The following is a 23,574-nucleotide window of genomic DNA, read 5'->3' on the forward strand; positions in this document are numbered from 1 at the left end:
TCACAAATGATACTTTATTCATACAATCATTTATGACCTCAAAACTGGTTGGAGTGTAACCGTGCGGAGACTCTTGACTGTTCAAACACTCAAATTATATCCAGACATTCCTGCATGCTTTCGTAACTCTTGTAGAAGGTCCACTCATTACATGAGAACCTGAAGACACACTGATAACTAATCATGTTTCCACAATGAAAACATTGTGTCCAACTTTTGGCAGCTGAACAACAGAATGTATAGATCTTGGCAGGACGTCGCTATTCGCTCATGATGTCTGGCAGTTGAAGGTAACATTTTATAGGAACATTGCCATACAATAATGTTCACAAATACCAAAGTGAAACTAACAGATGAAAGCATGTGTTTCACAAATACTAGATTTTTTTTTTTTCTGAAACAAGGAACAATGAGACATGGGTATTATTATTTAGATTTGGTTTTTCTTCTAAACATTTGACTGAAATTTCATATTGAGTTGTCATTTTTTGTTTACAGTGGTAATCTGCACAAATCCATCACTCATATGCAAAGCTCTCAGGTTACTGATGCCATTGTTGGACTGGACTGAACCACTTAAACAGTTTTATTACATCCACATTGCCTGACATGTACATAACAGATGTAATATATTATACATTACATAAGGGTTTCCCAAAAGGGGGTTTCGTGAGTTGATGAAAAGCTAATAATTAATTAAATCATAAAATGTAAGATTGAAATAAGGCTGCAATTGAAATAAAATTGAAATCGTGATATGGCCTAGAGAGATTATTTCAATAAAATTGGTCCAGTCCAATTAGTCTGATACGTTTGGTACATTTGCATAATTTCCAACATTTTTGTGGACACAAGTTTTCAGAATTTTATCAGTAATGAGAAAAAAAAAATCGTCAACTAAACACAGACTAAAAGGTCTCTCTGCAGTTTTCCACTAAAATAAAAGCTCAAAGGTTTAACACATGAAAATGATTGTAAAATAATTACAATTATCAAATATTCATTTTATTTTAAGGTACAATTGTATAATTACAATAGTATACTTGCCTTCACTTTTAATAATTAGAGTATAAATAGATAAATAATAATATAAAAACAATTATTTTATTGCCGTTATATTTCTTATTTCTATCACTGAGACGTTTTCTTATGAGTTTATCATATTGGCGTTCAAATTACAAATAATCCTAATATAATATGTTAAAATAAGCACCATGTATTGTTTGACCAAATCGTGCAGTACTATACTGTAAATAAATAATTTTAAAATAAAACACAAAAAGATTAAATATTTTACTTGTTTCCCTGAATGTCATTTGACCCGTCATTAATATATAGGCTATATATTTATATATATATGCCTCTGAGATTTTAAGTTACTCTTTTAATAATCTAACAACACATTTGCATATTTACGGTTCTCTTTATGTTGGTTAATGGTCAAATGACATGCAGGAAAACAAATAAAATATTTAATCTTTATATATATATTTTAATAAATAAATATAACAATGCATACGAATTCTAATGCATTTCAAAAAGGTAATTAATTTTATGAATATTTCCCATGGTTAACATTTCTATAAATAAAGCACATATAATTAAAACAAAAGTTTGATTGCTATGGAAAACAATGTAAAAACGTGTTGTTAGAGTCATTCGCTGGTGTAGATAGTCAAACTGTGCTTCTCCCCAAGGCCTCAACACATGTCTAGGATGCGCAACGAATAAACACAGCTCAGCACATGATAAATAAGCAGCAGCTATATGAGCTGTGTGAACAGTACAAACCATGATCGCAGCTATAATTCACTGCATCATATCATGGACTGGATCAGGCCACGCGGGTCATGAGTTCCTCCAGGGCTCGCTCTCGGTGGTTCTCATGCACGAGAAGAACCTCTTTAATGGCGTTCTGCTGGAAGCCCATTTCATTAAACTGAGCAAGAAGGTGAAGGAACTCCTCAGCCTAAAATACAAAAACAATTAACGTTACAATGTACAAGATTTTTGTAATGAAGGATATTTTCACCAGCAAAAATGGTAATATTGTGAAATATTATTACAATTTAAAATTTATTCCTGTGATCAAAGCTGAATTTTCAGCATCACATGATCTTTCAGAAATCATTCTAATATGCTGATTTGCTGCTCAAGAAACATTTCTGATTATTATTATTATTATAAATGTTTAATAATTAGGGGCCAAGCCCTTATTGTAATTGTTAGGTTTCTCTTTATTCTTCTTCCGAAATGGGAGTCTATGGCAGCCCTATCAACAGAACATGGGAAAATGATGAAATTTGGCACAATTATAGAAATGGCCATGAATAGTGATTGGACCAATTTTGGAGTCTCTAGGACCAACTCTATAGCGCCACCACCAGTTCGAAAATTCACTTTTCCAAAGGTCATCATAACTTTTGAACCCTTTGTTCTAGAAAAATTTAATTTAGTTCACCCGATTCCTCTCTTCACGCTGATGCCAATCAACATCTTGCATTACAACTCTAGCCATTACAGTAGCGGCCATTTTGAAAAGTACAGTATTGATTTTTTCGCTACTCCTTTAAAATTTGTCAAATTTTGTCCAAAATTGTATTTTTAAACTGGTTTTGCTCTTCCTGCTCTGTATTGCACTACAGCCCCTTCAGGGCCTTGGCCCTGTATTGCTGCTTACAGCTATATTTATAATTATAAGCATATAAATTATTAGGGGCCAAGCCCCTATACTGTAATTGTTGGTCTACTTTATTATTACTCCTCCCCAATGGGAGTCTATGGCAGCCCTATCAACGGAACATGAGAAAATGATGAAATTTGGCACAATTATAGAGATAGTCATGAATAGTGATTGAACCAATTTTGGAGTCTCTAGGACCAACTTTATAGCGCCACCACCCGTTCAAAAATTCACCTTTCTAAAAGGTTATAACTTTTGAACCCTTTGTTCTAGAAAAATTAAATTTAGTTCACCCTATTCCTCTCTTCACGCTGATGCCAATCAACATCTTGCATTAAGACTCTGGCCATTACAGTAGCGGCCATTTTGAAAAGTACAGTATTACATTTTTTCGGTACTCCTTTAAAATTTGTCCAATTTTGTCTAAAATTGTATTTTTAAACTGGTTTTGCTCTTCCTGCTCCGTATTGCACTACAGCCCCTTCAGGGCCTTGGCCCTGTATTGCTGCTTACAGCTATATTTATAATTATAAGCATATAAATGATTAGGGGCCAAGCCCCTATTGTAATTGTTGGTTTACTTTATTATTATTCCTCCCCAATATGAGTCTATGGCAGCCCTATCAACGGAACATAAGAAAATTATGAAAATTGGCACAATTATAGAGATGGTCATGAATAGTGATTGGACAAACTCTATAGCGCCACCATCAGTTCAAAAATTCACCTTATTAAAAGGTTTTAACTTCTGAACCCTTTGTACTAGAAAAATGAAATTCAGTTCACCCGATTCCTCTCTTCATGCTGATTCCAATCAACATCAACATGAAGACTCTGCCAATTACAGTAGCGGCCATTTTGAACAGTACAGTATTCAGTTTTTCACTACTCCCTCAAAATTGATCCAATTTTGTCCAAAATTGTATTTCTAAACTTTTCCTGCTCCGTATTGTGCTACAGACCCTTCAAGGTCTTGCCCCCGTATTGCTGCTTACAGCTATATTTATAATTATAAGCATATAAATTATTATTAGTATTATTATTATAAGCAGTTGTGCAGCTTAATATTTTTGTGGAATCCGTGATACATTTTTTTCCAGGATTCTTTAATAAATAAAAATTTCACCACCATTTATTTAAAATAGACAATTTTTTATAAGATTATAAAAGTCTGTACTGTCATTTTTGATCAATTTAAAAGTAAAAATCTTTCTGACCCCAAACTTTTGAATGGTAGCATATTTTCAGAGGAACAAAATGTTGAATTGGCTCAATACATACCTTGGTCTCACAGTTTTGAAACATCTCAAGAGCTTCTTCAACCTGAGCTTCATCGTAGCCGAGTTCACATAACCGATCACACGCCACCAGATAACTCAAGATCTGCAAGAGAAAAAGCAAAAATCCTACTGTATATGAACACAAAAACACTAAAAGAGAATGGACTGTGTTTATATGAGCTTATCAGGACAAATGTTTCATGTTCTGGATCAGATGATTTTGTCTAGCAACGTAACATAGATCACTTTAACAATATGAATGAGACTGAAGAAAAGCCGTCTGAGATTCTCAGACACTTAATGAAAACAAGGCCAAGTTCTAATGGACTTTTAGGGAAGACTGGCTTATCCCATAACACTAAGTAATTAGATACACTGATCTGGTTATCTGTTGACGCAACAGTACGTCATCATAGATATGGACTTATGAATGATCATTAGCTGAATCTGAGCTGTCATAAGTCATGATAAGATTCGATGTGAGGTTCAGAGTGGACTCAAAGCAGAGCGGCGTGAAACATGAGAAGCGTGTTGATAAGAGCGATGGAGGACCGGCTGGTCTGATTAATCTGTGTAACAAGATGAGCTTTGCTGATTCAAATCTGATCATCCTTCACAGCAGCTGTCTGATGTGCTGAACGGGTCACTGGGCAACTGAGGATACGGCCAAATATAAATTCATCAAGTCTCGCTGGCCAGTCAGTCAATGACTTCACAGATACATCGTCACAACGTTTCAGGGCTTTCAAGCAATCTAATGATCTAGAACAAAGTACGTTTTGGACAAAGCCAAGTGAATATTTAATGACTACAATGCTTAATACTAGGTACCACCTTGATTTTTCGAAGTTGTAAATAAAAAAAAAGATTATTAGAGTGTTTTACAAGTAAAAAACTATTTCAGTCTTTCCACTTCAAAATTTCATGTTTAATTCAGTGTGTTACTTGTAATTATTTGTGAAATTTACTAGCAATTTTTGAGTGAAAATTGTTTCAAAGTAAATCCTATACAAAAAATTTTTCAGTTGAAATGGAATCATAAACTGAAAAAACTGACATTTACCATAAATAAATATTAATAACTTATAAAGTTTCTATTATTACCATTATTATTATTAACCCTCTGGTATTGTTCAACTGAGGGTCACACTTGTGTTGTTCGCGGTCAAAAGTGACCGAACACCTGAAATGTACCTTTATTTTTATTTTCAGTAAAATCAGTTTAATATATTTTTGTTTAATAATATTTTTTTCTTTTATCTTTTAAGAAAATTTCATGGTAATAATTAATATTCATGCTATAATTATGATCAAATTTTTCCCATTGAAAAAAAAAAAAAAAAAATGTAATTACTTTTCAGTTAAAGCAGTATTTCACGTTCACACTTGTAGTTCGGTTTGTTTAATCTGGACCAAAAAAAAAAAAAATAATAATAATTTAGTCCTGGTCCGATTAGCATTCAGATTGGCAATTTTATCACAGAACCAAAAGATACCGAGAGCGAGAGAGAAGATAAGAGAGCTTATAAACAGGGACACGTTCACAACCTGATTGGTCGGATTTTATGACGTATTGCCTATTTTGAGACGGAACTTACCGAACATCCAAAACAACGCTGTGTGCTGAGATAAATGCGCTTGTTTTGTGTTTGTAGTCTGCATATGATGGTATTTTGGCCAGCTGGGAACTCATGAAGAGCTTATAAAATGTGTAAAGGAGTCAAAACAGCGGCGGGAATCCCTCCATCACTCACGACTATGACGAGAAAAACCGATATGCGTGAGGATTCTGTCCTTTTTAGGGTCTCATCTTCCTGTTTTTGGTTCGTTTACATGTCTTTAGTCCGTGTTGCATTCATATATCATTCGAACCGCACCAGGGTTCATTTGGAAGCGGACCGAGACCCATCTCTTCAGCAGTCTCGGTCCGCTTGTTTGGTGCACACCAGGGTTCGGATGGCAGCATTCACACATGCTCAAATGAACCACACTAACAGAGCGATCGCACCAGGGTTCGTTTTAATTAAACCAAACATGACAGGTGTGAACACACCCTAAATCCAATTTTTGAAGGCAGATTACTGCCACCTGGTGGGAGTAAAAAAAGAAAAACATCTGTAATGCCATGGTTTAACCACTATATTCCTATTTAGCTCTAAATAAAAAGGCTTTTAAGTTCAAGTTTTTTTTTAGACAAATACTTATTTGTAGACATAAATACTTATTTTTTATTAAGTTGTGGATTTGGATATATATTTACACATTCTCAAAGACAACTTTTTGTAAAGGTTTAGATTTCTTTTTTTAAGTGTCAGTTTTTGCATTAATTTTACTAGTCAAACCTGAAGACAAAGAAAGACATTTTGTTACACATAACATCAAAATTAAACAAAAATGTAACAAAAACGAACAGGATGCTTTATCAGAGCTTAATCAACCTGATTTCAACCTCTTGTTTGAATCTTCTGGCTCAATTTTGCCATACTGTGACAGCTACATCAGTTCATGTGTGTATGTGAGTGTGTGTTTGAGTGGGTTTTGAATTTGTATGATACAATTATTGGATGAGTATTGAAAATCTACCCAATCAAGAGCTGAGCATCTTTTAATGTCTCTTCAGCAAACTCCTCAGGTTGTGTTTATCTCCACTGCCACCGTCCAGCCCTCAAGTGCTGATTTACTGTTAGTCTTTTCTCATGGCCCCTTCTGAATAAACTTCAACGTAATTTTCCCACAATGCCCAACAACGTTAATGACATTGGCTTCATACTAATGATTATGGCTACATGACTCAAGTGTTCTCCTGAGGGAACCTTTGTAATGCTGAGAACTAGATACTAGCAGCAAATTGTGGAAACTTCAGGGGGATCTGGTGTCTATTTTTGTTGATTTTTAACCAGAATCAGATAAAAGAGGATAGAAACAGATGTTTTGCTGTGACACAGAGCTGAAACTGAAGCACACAGGGATTGTGAGTGATGATTTCTGACGTTACCTAAGTTTGTCCAAATCAGTACAGAATATCTGATGGAGCAGGTGATCTTCTTCATTGACCTCAATGGACAAATGCCTTCATAGATATTTTGTTATGAAACTTGTAGTAGTGAACTCAATAAAGATATAATATTATAGAATTTAATATAATGCTCCAGATGTGAGTGACACAAAAATCTTTGCTTTAGTATCTGAATTTTTTTTTTTTTTTTAAAGTCTACAAGCTGAATAACATCACCATAAACATCTAAAGCCTGGAAGGAACACACCAAGCCGACGCTAACGAACTAGTGGTGACGAAAGCAGACTTCGGGGTTGGCTCGTGTCGTTAGTGTCTGGGTCCAAAGTTGCCCTGACACACCAAACCGACGCTCGACAGCCAACGGCCAAGTAGATGAAATGCCTTTCCGTACCAGCAGGTGGCAGTAGCTGACCAGCCAATCAGAATGATCAGATGGCCCGACTGACCGACGACCTCCGACGCCGATTCAACATGTCGAATCGGCTGAAAAAAAGCAGACGAGGATCAACTTCAGCCAACAGTGTGGAACACACTGAGAAAACTTAGTTGGCCGACGAACAAAAACTGCCCGACAGCCGACCGTCGGCTTGGTGTGTTCTGGCCTTAAAAGACATGTATGGGCCAAATATTACACGGTATATACTTTACTGTTCAAAAGTTTGGAGTCGGTACGATTTTTTAAAATGTTTTTGAAGGAAGTCTCATGCTTGAGTAATATAAAAGCCATCAAAACTATAAAATAACACGAATAGAAGTATGACAATTGTGACCCAGGACCACAAAACCAGTCATAAGGGTCAATTATTTTTTGAAGAGATGCAACTATTTGAAAATCTGGAATCTGTTGGTGCAAAAAAATCAAAATATTGAGAAAATTGCCTTTAAAGTTGTCCAAATGAAGTCCTTAGCAATGCATATCTACTTACAAAAATACATTTTTGATATATTTATAGTAGGAAATTTACGAAATATCTTCATGGAACATGATCTTTACTTAATATCCTAAAGAAAAATCAATCATTTTGACCCATACTATGTATTGTTGGCTATTGTTACAAATATACCTGTGTGACTTATGACTGGTTTTGTGGTCCAGGGTCACATTTATATAATGACATATACAGTCAAAATAATAATGAAAAAATATTATATTTCAGCTCTTTCATCAAACTATGCACACTTCGGACTTTCACTAAACCAAGTTGCTAATTGCTTCCTCTTCATTAATCAGTCCAATTAATAAATTTTAATGCAGTGTTATTTTAGCTTTTAGATTTATATACTATTATAGTATTTATTATTATAATTAAATATCATTTATTCTGATATTTTCAGTTTTCATTTTATATGCATTATAATTTTTATTAATTTTAGTGTTTTTATTTCTATTTAGCTTTGATTTTATTTCAGTTTTAGTTTTAGAAATTTTAGTCCTTCAACTGATTTTATTTATTTGACAAGGCAAAATTTCTATATATTTTATTTCAGATTTATTTCAATTAACAAAAAAAAATTCAATGATATTAAAATATTATTGTTAACATTAATGTATTAAGTAACATAAACTAACAATGAGCAATACATTTGTTACAGAATTTATTCATCTTTATTAATGTTAGTTAATGAAAATACATCTGTTCACTGTTCATGTTAGTTCACAGTGCATTAACTAATGTTAACAAATACAACTCTAGATTTTTATAATGTATTAGTAAATGTTGAAATTAACATTAACAAAGATTAATAAAGTGCAGTTCATTATTAGTTTATGTTAACTGAAGTAGTAACACAATGAAACATTGTAAAGTGTTACTAACAGCAAAAGTTTTTTGTGATCGTGCAAAAAATAATTGTGGTCAGGTGTGTCCAACTGGTGCATGTTCTGTACTGGCAACCCAGCATGCACTTCATTGACCTTCCCCTGTGATACACCAATGATGGTGGAGAGAATCTCAGCATTGCATCTCGACCCCCAAACGAATCCCAGCTCATATTTCACAGTGAAGCCCACTGACCTGCTCGGGACTTTGCTGGCCAGTTTTCTGGAGGGCGATGATGGCCGTGCGTAGAGGGTAGCCCTGCTCAGGTCACGGCCGCCAGCAGCTCCCTCTCTTCTGGGCTGAGAGCGGAGAGAAGCTCGACAGAAGAGTCCAGGACGGCAGCGTGGGAATTGAGTGGCCGTGATGGGGCCAAGGGGGAGGATGAACCCTGGGCCTGGAAAAAACAACAACAGTGCCTCATGGTCACAGTACCCTTGAGAGATGAGGGCAGGAAACACAATACTAAGAAAATCTAGAATGATAAACACACTATTGTTGGTGCAAGGTTTCAACCACACATTCTGAAAACATTAGTGTATTCAAGGTATCCATTTTAAGAGTATGTGTATTCCTTGGGAATCAGACCCATGACCTTTGTGTTAGTAATGCCATTCTCTGCCAGCTGAGCTACAGAGACATAACAATTAAATAAAGCCTGGAAGAAATATCTAACCATGGAATAAAACAACAGCAAAGGCCAGGAAACTTTTCTGGAAAACACATTTAATTCTGTTATGGTTAATGTAAAATAAAAAAATCAAGTACAAGCCCCCTGCCCTATTCAGCGCAGCCTAGCAGGAGATGATGTCATGGGCATTAATAACATGTTGGATTAGACTGTCAACAAAGGCGTAACCTTGAATCGTAGCTTTGCTGAGAAAGAAATTTCCCGAGCACTTCCACTTGCTAATCCAGACGAATTTGTTGCAGCTTGGGAAGATTCCAGGAAAAGGCTTAGCACTCGCTATTATTAGCTAGTTCATCTTCTGAGACATTGAAGAAATGTGCAGCAAAAAAAAAAAAAAAAACCCACATAAGTACTTTGGGTAAGTCATTCATGTCTAATATCTGAATGAATGGAGATGCTCAGACGGTCATTTCTTGAGGAGCAACAAAATACCTCGCAGTATTTTGGGATAGTTCACCCAAAAATGAAAATTATCCCATGATTTACTCACTCTCAAGCCATCCTCTTCTTTCAGACGAACACAATTGAGTTATATTAAAAAATATCCTGGCTCTTCCAAGCTTTATAATGGGAGTGAATAGTAACCGAGATTTTGAAGTCCAAAAAAGTACATCCATCCATCATAAAAGTAATCCATACGGCTCCAGGGAATTAATAAAGGCCTTCTGAAGAGAAGCGATGCGTTTTTAGTTCTGCCCCCTAATAGTCGAATAACCGTTAGTCTGCCAAAATTTTATTAATTTCAGGAAAATAAGAATCCACAGGAAGTGGCGAAGTCACACAGTCTGTGACGGACAGATCGTTAAAGTGATAGTTCACTAATTACTCACCCTCATGTTGTTCCACAACCGTAAGACCTTCGTTCATCTTCAGAACACAAATTAAGATATTTTGATGAAATCTGAGAGGTTTTTTTATCCTCTATTGAAAGCAACGAAATTACCACATTCAAGGTCCAGAAAAGCTTGAGGTTGTAGCAGTGGTTCAACCTTAATGTTACGAGGAGACGAGAATGCTTTTTGTGCCCAAAAACAAAACAAAAATAATGACTTCATTCAACAAATTCGTCTCTCCCATCATTCTCCTACGCTATTTACGTTGCAGAGCTTCAGTGTTTACGTCCAAATGCAGGCTCATTATTGGCCAGCTCCTGCGTCAGCATCACATGCATGCGTTGTGCTGCTCACGTGACCAGAGCCGGCCAATACTGAGCCGCCATTCGGACGTAAACACAGAAGCTCTACAATGTAAATGTACTTAAAATACTCCGTCATTTTTGGCCATACAGATAAGAGTAATACATCTTTTGAATCTGTGAAGAGTCTACTTGGATTTTTGTGCGGTCACAATAACAACAAAACTATATCTATAAAAATATCCATATTTATAACTTTATAAACTATAATCACTGGCTTTCGGTGACGGCCGTATGCGAGTCGAGTTCCGGCCGAAGACTCGACGTATGACATAGGATGTAGGCGTAGCATAAGCTTAGGTGAGAGTAGGCGCCTCTCACGGTTCAAACAAATAGGGCTGGGCAACAAACTCAAGCTCCTCTGACATTTCTCTTTGAAAATTCTTGTTTTAGACTTCTAATTTGTGACCGGTGTTTTGATTTGCTCTCTCCTCTGTGCTTCCGCGTTCGTAAATACGTCATGCGTCGGGTCAGAGGTCACTCTTCCGCCGGAACTCAACTCGAGTACGGCCATTAAAGGAAGCTAGTTATTATAGTTTATAAAGTTTTAAATATGGATATTTTTCTTACAAAAACCCATCGCTTCGCTTCAGTAGGCCTTTATTAACCCCCTCGTATGGATTACTTTTATGATGGATGTATGCACTTTTTTGAACTTCAAAATCTCGGTTACTATTCACTCCCATTATGAAGCTTGGAAGAGCCATATTTATTAATATATCTCAGATTGTGTTCGTCTGAAAGAAGAAAGTTATATACACCTAGGATGGCTTGAGGGTGAATAAATCATGGGATAATTTTCATTTTTGGGTGAACTATCCCTTTAACACAGGATTTTCAATGAATCCATATGGAAAGTGGTGAGAACTGGCTAAATGCTTCTGGATCACCAGAAGGACTCTGATATCTCTTGCTCAAGTGAATTAAAATACCTTTCTGGACTTATTGGAGGCATGTCAGTTAAAACCAAAGCCATTTATAGTAGGGTCAACAGTTGCCTTCTAAGGACAACTCTTATTTGGTGCTCTGAACTATTAAAAACTTCAGTGAAATGGCAACTATGAAAAGGTCTTCTTCAAAGACATACAAAATATTTTGCAAATAGATTAACAAAATGAGTTGTCTGTGTTGGATGGTCTGTATTTATAGCCCTAAAGGGTACAAGCTGTAATTTCGAGTACATCAAAACTTACCCAAACAAGTCCAGTAAAGGGGAGTGTCGTTTATTTAAAGTGTTTATTGTTTCAGAACCACTAATGACCTGCCATTTGCAGTATATTTGAACCACACCCTTTGGCATCTAGATGAACCATGTTCCTGTTTTTATTTCATTGCACTTGGTACTCTACTGTGCATCAGCTTGTAGTAAAATCTATACGCTGAGAGTATGATGTATCCATATGTTTTTATCATTGATAGATAGGTGGGTGCAAACTACTGTCGCTTGAATTTACAAAGCCACAATCACAACTTTAAGAGAAGCCCCTTTCCCCCTGACAGACACTTGAGTTTATTTTAAAGTCACTGCAAGCAGTTTATTTTGAAATAGAAATCTGGGCAAAAGTCATGTAGTGTTTTCCTGCCTTTAATACTATGGCTAAGGTCCAAAATCGTATACTTGATTTATGGTCTTGTGGCGTTTGATAATGTGCATCTGTGAAGTCAACAAGACCACATGGTGTCCCAAATGTAAATTTAGGTTTCAAAAAGGGTGCTCACAAGCTTTCCCTTTGCATTAAACTATGCACCACTGATGCACCCCATGTTATAACCAAAGTGCAGACTTGTAAGAGGACTGCCAAATCTGAGGCCAGTTTAAAGTGTTAGTTCACATAAAATTTAAAATTCTGTTATTATTTACTCACCCTCATGTCGTTTCAAAACCGTAAGACTTTAGATCATCTTCGGAACACAAATGAAGATATTTTTAATGAAATCCCACCCTCCATTGACAGCTACGCAACTACCACTTTCAAGCCCCAGAAAGTTATTAAAGACATCATTAAAGTAATCCTTGTGACTCCAGTGGTTTAACCTCAATTTTATGAAGCGTAGTCTTAAGTTGTTGTCTTAAGTGCTTTGTTCGCACAAAAAAAGATAATTTACCACTTTGTTTACAAAATAATCTCCAACACGCGTTTTACATTTTCTTTAGCGTGTAATGTTGCTGTTTAAGCATGAAAAAGGTCTGCAAAATTACAAAGCACTGTTTCTGAACTACCTGAAGTGCTTTGTTTGCTGATAGTGGACTTCACTGGGGTTCAACGGGTTGAAGGTCCAAATGTCATATCTAGTGAAACGATCGGTGATTTTCTAAAAAAAAAAAAAAAAAAAGATGTACTTTTTAATCACAAATGCTCATTTTCCACTGCTCTGCGAAGCTCCACGCATGATGTAATCACATTGGAAAGGTCACGCGTGACGTAGGCGGAAGTACCGAGCAAGTGTTTACAAAGCGAACGTGAAAAAACTAAGTCAAACGCCCTTTACAAAAAGATGTAAAACAACGATGTTGGACAATTTTAAAGTTGGAGGAGAAAATGAGATGGAGTTTTTCACCCTACCCCGGTACTTCCGCCAACATCACGCATTACCTTTCCATCTTGATTACGTAATGCGTGGCGCATCGTAGAGCAGTGCAAGACGAGCATTTGTGGTTAAAAGGGATATAAATTTTAATTTTTTTTTAATAAAAGACCGATTGTTTCGCTAGACAAGACCCTTATTCCTCGTCTGGGATCATGTAGAGCCCTTTGAAGCTGCACTAAAACTGCAATTTGGACCTTCAACCCGTTGAACCCCAGTGAAGTCCACTATATGGAGAAAAATCCTGGAATGTTTTCCTCAAAAACCATCATTTCTTTTTAACTGAAGAAAGAAAGACATGAACATCTTGAATGACATGGGGGTGAGTAAATTATCAGAAAATTTGAATTCTGAAGTGAACTAATCCTTTATATTTTCTTCCAGGAACATACACGTCAAAATATTCCTCATTTAAATAATTCCCTCCAAAGACATACGCAAAATAAAGGGGACGAGGCCAGGTTGGGTTGCGTTATACTGTAGTGTGTTGTCGCCATGTCCAAAAGACTCCCCAGAACTAATGGGGTTAGGGGCATGAAATTTCCGAAACACACTCAAAGTGGTTGGCCAATCACAACTCACTGGTCCATCCGACCAATCAGAACATGTGGAAAGAGGGGCTTAATACAGACCGGAACTAAACAGGGCTGCGTTACTCAAAAGCATAGTAAGCCTAAGCAGATCGTAGAACAACTGCCGCCAATGCAGTCAAGGGTGTTACTGACAGACTGGGAAGAGAGGTGCTGCAACAATGTCAAATATGTGAAAAATAAGATGTTTTAAGGCATTCAAGCATGAAAACTTGTTCTAGTAGACCCCAAAAACAAAAGGGCATAATAGGCCCCATTTTAAGTTGAAGATGTTGTACCTTTGGGGCGGGTCTGCTGTTGCATTCAGATGGCAGGCAGTTAGTGGAGATGGCGGGAGATGTATCAGTACAGCCAGCAGAACTCTGACTCCTCTGGAAGTTCTTTCGGGATGAGTTCAGACTGCAGAGGGAAGACTGTCGGACATTCCCTCGACACTGTGCGGAGAGGCTGCAAGGCAGGTTGAGGAAGTTTGATGATCCACAACTGTGCAAGTCTTTCACCCCTGGTCCTTGTCTTGGCAAAGCCGATCGTTTGGGCTGTGCTTCACCCTCACCAAGAGCGGCCCCATCTTCTTCTGTAAATTCTTCATCTTCAGAGTCAGAAATGGTGAATTTGACCCGAGCGTTCATTGCGTGGTAGTGGGCCGCGTTTAAACTGCGGCTGCGGGGACGTGGGTTGGGTTCCCAGAAGTCACTGCTCCAGCGGCTGGCTAACCTGCTCTCCTGAGGACTGCTGAACATCATCCAGTATGGAGGACAGGTCGCCGTCAGCTCACAGGAAGAGCGGGGACTGAGGGTTGGATAACCGCCTTGGAGACCCGTGAGAACCCAGTTCTCAAGGCTGAACACATACTGAAACATCAAAACAACAAAAACAAAGAGACATCTTTAGATTTGAGTTTCACAAACTAACATTAATGTCAAACATCATCTGATGACATCTAAACCAATGTTTACATGCCAAGTCTAGATCAAAATGGAGCCAACTGGGAACACATAACAAAAACACCATGTATATTTAACTTGCAACCCTCTTTTTTTGGAATCTACAGACCAGAATTTTTTTTTTTTTTTTAGAAATGTTTATGACAGTATCATTCTAGACATCATAAACACACTTTTGAAAGAAAAACATTCTTTTAGTTACTCCGCATGGGCCTTTGCTTACTCTATTGACTGGTTGCATGAACTGCTTAGTGGGTTGTGGGTTAGTCTACTGAGTGGTTGCACTGCTCGCCTGATAAACAAACTACAGCTCGTACAAAATGCAGCAGCTAGAGTTCTTACTAGAACTAGGAAGTATGACCATATTAGCCCGGTTCTGTCAACACTGCATTGGCTCCCCGATAAACATTGTATAGATTTTAAAATCTTGCTAATTACTTACAAAGCACTAAATGGTTTAGCTCCCCAGTACCTGAGCGAGCTCTTAACGCATTATAGTCCTTCACGTCTATTGCGATCTCAGAATTCAGGCCAGTTGATAATACCTAGAATATCAAAATCAACCGCAGGCAGTAGATCCTTCTCCTATTGGGCGCCTAAACTCAAGAACAATCTTCCTAGCATTGTTCAGGAAGCAGACAGTCTCTGTCAGTTTAAATCTAGACTAAAAACGCATCCCTTTAACCTGGCATACACATAACACATTATCAGTTCATGTTTTCAAATCCGTTAAAGGATTGTTAGGCTGCATAAATTAGGTCAGCCGGAACCGGGAACACTTCCTATAACACCAGATGTACTCGTTACATCAGAAGAAGAATGGCATCTACGCTAATATTAGTCTCTCTGTTTATCCCGAGGTTTGCCGTATCCGGGTGAGATCAAGGACGTGCGCCTAGACACGAGGACAACGCAGCCCTGAAGTGTCAGCAGAGATTGAGTCAACTAGATCATCCCCTGTGAAGGCCTCATCGACACGACAGCCAGTGGCACAGATCCTCAACAAACCGTCCATACCGGCGTGATGAATACGATCCTCAACTAGATGGGACTGGAATAAATACTTTGACTGTTGCGATCCCAGTCGGACTTATGAAAGCTTCCTGAATCATAATAAAGCACTGTTCGCTGTTTGCCAGAGGAGAACTGAGCCTGGTTTCTCCCAAGGTTTTTTTCTCCATTTTAACACCTGTTTGCCACCTGATGTCACCTGTTGGAGTTTGGGTTCCTTGCCGCCGTCGCCTTTGGCTTGCTTAGTTGGGGACACTTGACATTTGATATTCAACAGTGTTTTGATCTGCCTGCATCGACACCCTTGTATGCGAACTGAACTGAGCTGGATGATGACATCACTGTTTACTCCAGTGCTGATATAGATAAATTAACTAAATGAATAAATAACTATTGATTCTTACAACGGAATGAATCAATACTGAATTTACTTAAGCTGGACAATGACACCATTTTCTTTAAGAGCTGATGTGCAGCCAAAAATTATATACCAGTTATCACTGTAAAGCTGCTTTGACACAATTTGCATTGTAAAAAATGCTATATAAATAAAGGTGACTTGACCTGACTTAGAGTAGTCTTACAAGTTAGTCATCTAATTCCAAGGTTTTTACTTTATTTTAACAGAGTTTCTGCAGGTACATTTAAGGTAGGGTAAATTTAAGACCTTTTAAGACCAATTAAAGAACATTTCAGGAGTAAACTAAAGGGAGCATAACACGTCAATATGGTCTCTACATGAAAATGTCTAGGAAGCACAAGATTTCCAATATATCTCCATTACTGTACTGTTAATTCATTTTATGGTCTATTTTGAACCTGAAAAGTAAGATTACCCCTTGGTTAACTGCTAGTTGGTCAGACAATTCTGAAAATCAGTTAATGATTATACTAAGTACATACAAATAAATTAATTAATTTAAAATATGTATAGTTTAGTGCATAATAAAACAAAGTGAATGTTTCTTTTACTTGATAAATTAATAAAAATAGCCTATTAAGTGAATAATTTAACATCATTACATTCTTTTTATAACTTAAATATTTGGACATTTAACACTTAATTTAACAAATAATGAATACATGTAGGGCAAGTGCAAATGCGTTTATAAACGAAGCTATCAGGCTAGTATCTATATGCTATGCTAGTATATAAGCTAACTAAGACATTAATAGTCATTATAACCAAAGTCCATTTAAGACAAGTCATTTCACTCGGCGGCCATCTTTGAAACGCCTCTCGGGCATGCAAGTGCAACTCCTATCTCTTTGAATGGGGAAACATCAAATTCTCCAAAGCTGTTTGCCGAGCTTTGGATTAAATTTCATATTTGAAATCACCAATGAAATCTGACAACATCTGTCTCATAATTTTTTTCCCCAAACGCTCGAATCATGACAAAAAAAACTGTATATTTTAGGCTGGATCAAGCTAATGCGCATGCGCAGACCTAAATGCGCGTCTCGTGCCTCATTTTGGAGGCGCGCGTCTGACTGTTTCTATAGAAACCGGTGCTTCTAACGGCGCTAAAGACAGTACCTATTAAAAGTAATTTGAGCCAATGGGATCGCTAGTGTCCTAACAGAGAAGCGATTTCGAGGGGGACCTGATTTATCACCACACCCTTAAAACGTGATTCTGCATCCAGACCACTAGATGTCAGTATAAAGTCAAAGACCACTAACATCAACATAAAAAATAAATGCATACACGTTTTGGGTCAACATAAGAATAAATAATTCCTCATAACTGCATAAATACTGGACTGACTAGCCACAAAATTTGACTACAACTTACTATAGCATCATCTAAATGTATGCTATGAGTTACTGTTATGGGAATCCCTCTGAATATTAGCAACATCTGCCATGATCAGCATTATGGATATTACAGCACCATAAAACAGATGTGCAATAGAGAAGTATACACACCAGCCAAATATTACACAACAATTTGCATCCCATTCAAGTCCTTAATGCAAAATAAAGCGTGCAGAGCTCCAAGGCAGGTACACAATGTTATTCTTGGACGGTTCGCGGGACAAATGACTAAGAATTTACACAAACTCAAGTTCAGCACATAGCCATAAAAGGTTCACATTAGCTTATTTCTGATTAGATTGTAATAACATTTGACAGCAATATATTTTCTTTGCAAATACCTTAACCAGTAACACACAAACCCTTAGGAATTTTCGGCATTTTATCCTAACGGATCTACAGTACCGATTACAACAACTATATTACATAGATTGCAGACAGCCAAGAACTTTTTTCACCCTTATTGTTTTAGTTTTTGTAAAAAGAGTTAGAATTATACTGTATTTTATTTTGATATGGTCCACACCTCCAGGATAAATTAACAGCATGTGTCAGTGTAATTAGAGAGTAATCACAGACGTTACACAGGGTTACACCAAGTGTCTTTGTATTTTCCCATGACCTTGTTAGTGTCAGCCTGCACTCAGTGAAAATTACATCAAAGCCGACGGCTGCTGTAATCACTGGATGCTACTGGCAAATTACATTGAGACTAATGCAGTTTATGGAAGTCACAGATGCTCTGTTGGGAACGGTCTTAAAGATCTCAGAAACACATACAGTAATTTAGTATTAGTACAGAACTCAGAGTTCCTCATCTTCATCTGTTCTGAACATCTTTAAAGCCGTACAGGCTGCAAAATGTACACTACCTTAAACATTTTGGGGTCAATTTGATTTTTTTTTATTTTATTTTTTTTTTTAGAAATTAATACTTTTATTCAGCAAGGATACATAAATATTTCACAATATTACTGTTTTTACTGTATTTCTGATCAAATAAATGCAGCTTTGGGGAGCACAAACATTTAAAACATTTTTTTTTTTAAATCATACCAACCCCAAACTTTTGAACAGTAGTGTATATGGACAGATGCTAAAGACGCGTTTAAAATGGTCACTGCATATATGAAACAAAATGCCAAACTAAACCGTTTGAAATCACATCTCAATTGACCCTTCGCAAAGACCTGCCCCCCTTAGTTACTGTTGCTTTGTCTGACAAGCCATGGCGCTGTCACCCACACAGAGTGAAAAATACATAGCGGAGCAAAGAGGACACTGACAACACGTCGACAGACAAGACAGAGCAGGTTACTTATGATATTAAATATTAGATATTATAAATTTTTTAAGAAATTCGAATAATAAAAACCGTTTTGTGGTTCTTTAATGTGTCGTGACAGATTGCTTTAGCGCCTCAGCTCAAGAGGCTCGTGAACCGATCATCTCTTAATTTATAGCATCAAATAAACATGAATGAACATGAGAAGGAATGTTGTTTCAAACGCGGAAAGACGCCAGTACACACCATTTTTCAAGTTCAAGTCCACCGAGGTTAATCTTCTAACTCCTGACTTTGTCGGGCAAAATGGCGGATTCGGCGTTATGTTTGGTTAGATCGCTTGTCAATCAAATTCTCAGCGAAGGAGGCTGTCGCGGTTAAGGAATTTCCCTTGCGGTATTTTTGAGTGGCTCAATAGCGCGGTATACGGTTTTACCGCCATATGTGTATATATATATATGTAACGGAGTTTAAATAATGGTTGTTAAATTCAGCTTAAATTGGGAAAACTCGCCATTGGCTGTTGTGTCACTCGCGTTTGTGCACATTATATTGCGGGGCGTAGCTATGTAATCAGCAGAGTCGCATATCTCGTCCGGCTGGTAAGTCGCATCAATGATTGCTCCGTCTTTATAACTAAGTTTGGATCGTTTTCAAGCCCAAGTTTGAACTTTAAACTACACAAAAGTTTACTTATTTTGTCTGTCAGCTCCTAGTTGTGTTAGTAGAGTCAAATATGTGTTATTTGTGACGATAAGATGAAGAGTGTGTTAATTGGCCTGCTTGTGAACTCCGAGCTTCTGTTTATTTCATTTAAGACTTCTCATGCAACATCAATGCACTGTATGCTGATCAGCCTTTTGGTGCTGTTTGTCCCAGTCTTGTCTTGTCCCAGGCCCAGTAAAGCAACTTTGAGTGACCATCCACCTGATCTCAGCCTGAATTATTCCATCCAACACACACACAGTCACATTGGTGCCGTGACCCGGATTCGAACCGGGGTTGCTGCGGTGCAATGTCTAGTTTTGTGATGACCAACACTGAGTCAGCAAAAGACCCAGCGAGGTGCTCCAATAACAAAGCCATACTGCGCTTAACGCCACTGGCATTCTTCTGGTTGCCACGGACGGTGACGGTTTTGCCATAGAGACGGTAGGGTGGTTTGACGAAGATGGAAACATTGCAAGCTGAACTACAGGAGAGCCACAGTCCACATGCCCTCTGCATTCAAACATCAGCATAAACGGCAACAGCTCCCGTATTTTAACTCGTGCTGCCTCTACACCAGTCAGCTGCCCCGTTATCGCCACCTGGTTGATACTTTCACCCTCGTTGTCCTTGTTGGAGTCAGGGAAATGTATGTGACAACCATAATTTGTTTGATGTTTTTTTCTCCTGTCCCAATAACACGTGAGTGTTCTGTGTGTGATACGTACATCTTCAGGGTCACACGATTCACCTTTTCTAGAGTCCTCTTTCTCCTGCGCTTAACACGTGGATCCTGTATACCTCATACATACTTCCAGCATTCCTTTCCGCACTCTTCACTACCACATACTTGCTGGGATTATTTGATTTGGGTTTAATACGGATGAAGAGGTCTAGCTGATCTCTAAGTGTATTGATGTTCTGACATACCACCTCCGTCTCCTCAATGTCAAACAGCAGTACCAACGGAAGACACCCTATAAGCTGCTGTCTAGCCGCACATACGGCATCAATGCTGCCCTGTATAGACAACAGAGGGCTCGGGGAAGTGTATTTGGACTCCAGTGTATTTAAAGCAGCAAAGTCTACTACTTAAGGCAGCTGAGGGATGCTAGACGGTGCTTGTTAATGGACGCGCACGTCCTGGCTGAGATTTACTGTAATGTCCACACAAAGGTTAATATGCTCAGTCGTAGATTTATTTTACCGTAACAGGTCTTCATTTCATGTAAGCAAAAATCCAAAACAGACAATAAATCCACAGTTCCAATCCTTCAATACAGATTTCTTAGTTGTATAGCTTGGTATAACATTGCCTTATACAAGGTGTGCACCTTCCCTCCAGCAACACCTGTTACCTGAAGGTAGGTTCCCACCTATATACTGTATCCATTACCCAAGAGTGACACCTACTGGACAGACACTTATATAACAAAGCTTAAAATAGACAAAATGGCTCTTACAGCACTGGTTAATGCGTATGGATTCAATGCGGTCCAAAACGTGGTGGTGGTGCTGGGGTGGTCAGCCATCATGAGTTTGTCTCTGCGCTGAGAAGAGACCTGAGCACAGCTGCAGAAATTGCCTGTAATCACAGTCTCAAAGAGCAGAACCACCATGCCATTCTTTACAATCGGAAGGTTAGAGGTTCACCCTTAGCAGTGGGCTAACCGTGGAGAGAGAGGCATGAGGAAAGTTGCGGACAAGTGGGACTCTGTTCTGTATGAAGTACAATCAGTGAGACCAGAGATAAATGTGTACAGGATTAAGGATGTCCAGACTGGCAAAGAAAGAGTGGTGCACAGAAACCTGTTACTTCCAGTGAATTTCTTATCCTGGGATGATGATGAGGAGCAGTCTGTTCGATCAGCTTCCACCGATGCTACCCGTGGCAGTGCTCTTGATCCTGCTCTCATGGACGATACTGATCCTGTTTCAAAGACATCTGAATGGTTACTGCAGATGGATGGAGCACATGATAGTGATGTTATGCAGGATGCCACTTGTGGTGAAGCTTCAGACATCCCTGATGAGATGACTCCTTCAGAGTGTTCTGATAATGATCTGCACAGTCCAGAACCTGAGCACATTCCTGAACGTGTTGAAAGTACAGAAAGTTCACCTGCATCCAAACCAAATGAGTCCTCCAGTTATAACAGGCATGTCCCTGTCATTTGCGAACAGCCCACAAGCACACTAACAGGCCACATCACTACACGATTAGGGAGATCAGTTAGGCCTCCTAACAGACTTATTTGTGAAATTGATAGTCAACAAATTGTCAGAACAGAAGTGATGCACAAGTTATTTTTCAAGGAACTAACTTTGTTGTTGAGTTGATAAGGAACATTTTTGTGTAATATGTCTGAGTGTGAATGATGATTTATATCTAAGAGTCAATTGTAATGTATCTTCATGGATACAAATAGGTACACCCCTGCGAATTATGACTGGTTTTGTTGTCCATTGTCACAGAACATTTCACACTCAATTCTCCTAAGAGCAAATGATCTGAGCTGCTATCCATTTTTTTTTATGGATATATACTCATACTGTATGTCAGCAATTTGTTTCCATTTATTCCTAAGGGAGAAAACTGAGACAAAGTTGATATAGTCTTCCAAACGAAAAATAAAATGTATTTGGATGCTTTCAGGTTGTCAAACATTAGTGGAATGTTAATAGTCAATGTGAGGTACAATACACCAGTGGAGAACTGAGTTCAAAGAAAGTCCCTTTCAAGGAAAGTCTGTTCACTCGGCGGCCATATTTGCAACGTCTCCTTGCAGCTATTTCGGGAATCCAAGACCAAGTCCTATCTATTTGAATGGGGGAATTCTGAAATCTCAATAACTGCTTGACGAACTCACAATTAAACATATTTCAAATCAGCAACAAAATCTGACATGAACTGTCCACTACATTTGTTTCTTATGCTCAAATAGTGTTAAAAGGCTTATTTTTCTGGCTAGACGAGCCAATGCGCATGTGCAGTCATAAGCGCGAGTCTCAGGTTTTTATAGCTGCAGTGACGCAATGACTTTACCAATCAGCGATTGGCTCGTTTACTTAGAAGGCGGGACTTATTCCGCCATATTGCGCGTTGCAGTTTCTCCCATTCATAGCTAATAGGAGTGAACCGTCTTTGCTTTAAATCACCCATGGGACCAGATAATGCCAAAAATGGTTTGGGAAAGGAATAGCTGCAATTGTTTGAAGATGCTAAAAGTGTGTGTATGTTTTGAAGCCACCTGATAAGGTCATGTCAGAAACATGCAGTTTAGAGACAGCAAGTATCAGACCTCAGTTTCCTGCAGTATCTTCAGGTAGTCGGGCAGAGTGATTTCTGGAGCTGTGAGGAGCTCCACCTCTTCCTTTGCATCCTCAAGGACGCCGAGAGGGATCTTGAAGGGCACCTCATCCAGACTGGACATTTCCCTCTATCTGAAAACAGAAACGGCATGCAAATAAAGAAACGTCTGAAACCAAACCGACCAATCTCACACTGTCCGAGAGTTTTTGAGAGAAGACTCGTATGTTCACCATGACTGCATTTATTTGATCAGGAATTCAATTTAAAAAAAAATAAAAAATTGCATTATTGCGAAATATTATTAGCCTACAAAAAAAAAAAAAAAAAAATGTTTTCTAGGCCTATGTTAATTTATTTAAAAATGTAATTTATTCCTGTGATTAAAGCTGAATTTTCAGCATCATTACTCCAGTCTTCAGTGTCACATGATCCTTCAGAAATCATTCTAATATGATGATTTATTATCAATGTTAAAAACAGTTGTGCTGCTTCACATGCAGGTTTCGTCTGATACTCACACACACGTGACGCTCACGGTGTTTTCTGCGTCTGTCGTCTCAATATATGAGGATATAAAACATCTTGATCTCCAGAGCTGCTCTGAGAGTCACTTCACAAGCTTTTCACCGTTTCA

The 23,574-nt window shown here is 38.0% G+C and overlaps 1 protein-coding gene across 1 annotated transcript; it reads right to left on the minus strand.

Annotated features, from left to right (window-relative positions):
• ubap1lb (ubiquitin associated protein 1-like b) lies at positions 1-23,574 on the minus strand. The gene is given in 7 exon segments (XM_051898871.1): positions 1-1,969; positions 3,965-4,066; positions 8,995-9,063; positions 9,065-9,193; positions 14,137-14,709; positions 22,930-23,071; positions 23,459-23,574. Coding segments are annotated over 6 exon segments (1,140 nt in total). The 5' UTR covers positions 23,062-23,071; positions 23,459-23,574; the 3' UTR covers positions 1-1,834.

This window comes from Ctenopharyngodon idella, chromosome 7 (assembly GCF_019924925.1).
Source record: "Ctenopharyngodon idella isolate HZGC_01 chromosome 7, HZGC01, whole genome shotgun sequence".
NCBI classification, from domain to species: Eukaryota; Metazoa; Chordata; class Actinopteri; order Cypriniformes; family Xenocyprididae; genus Ctenopharyngodon; species Ctenopharyngodon idella.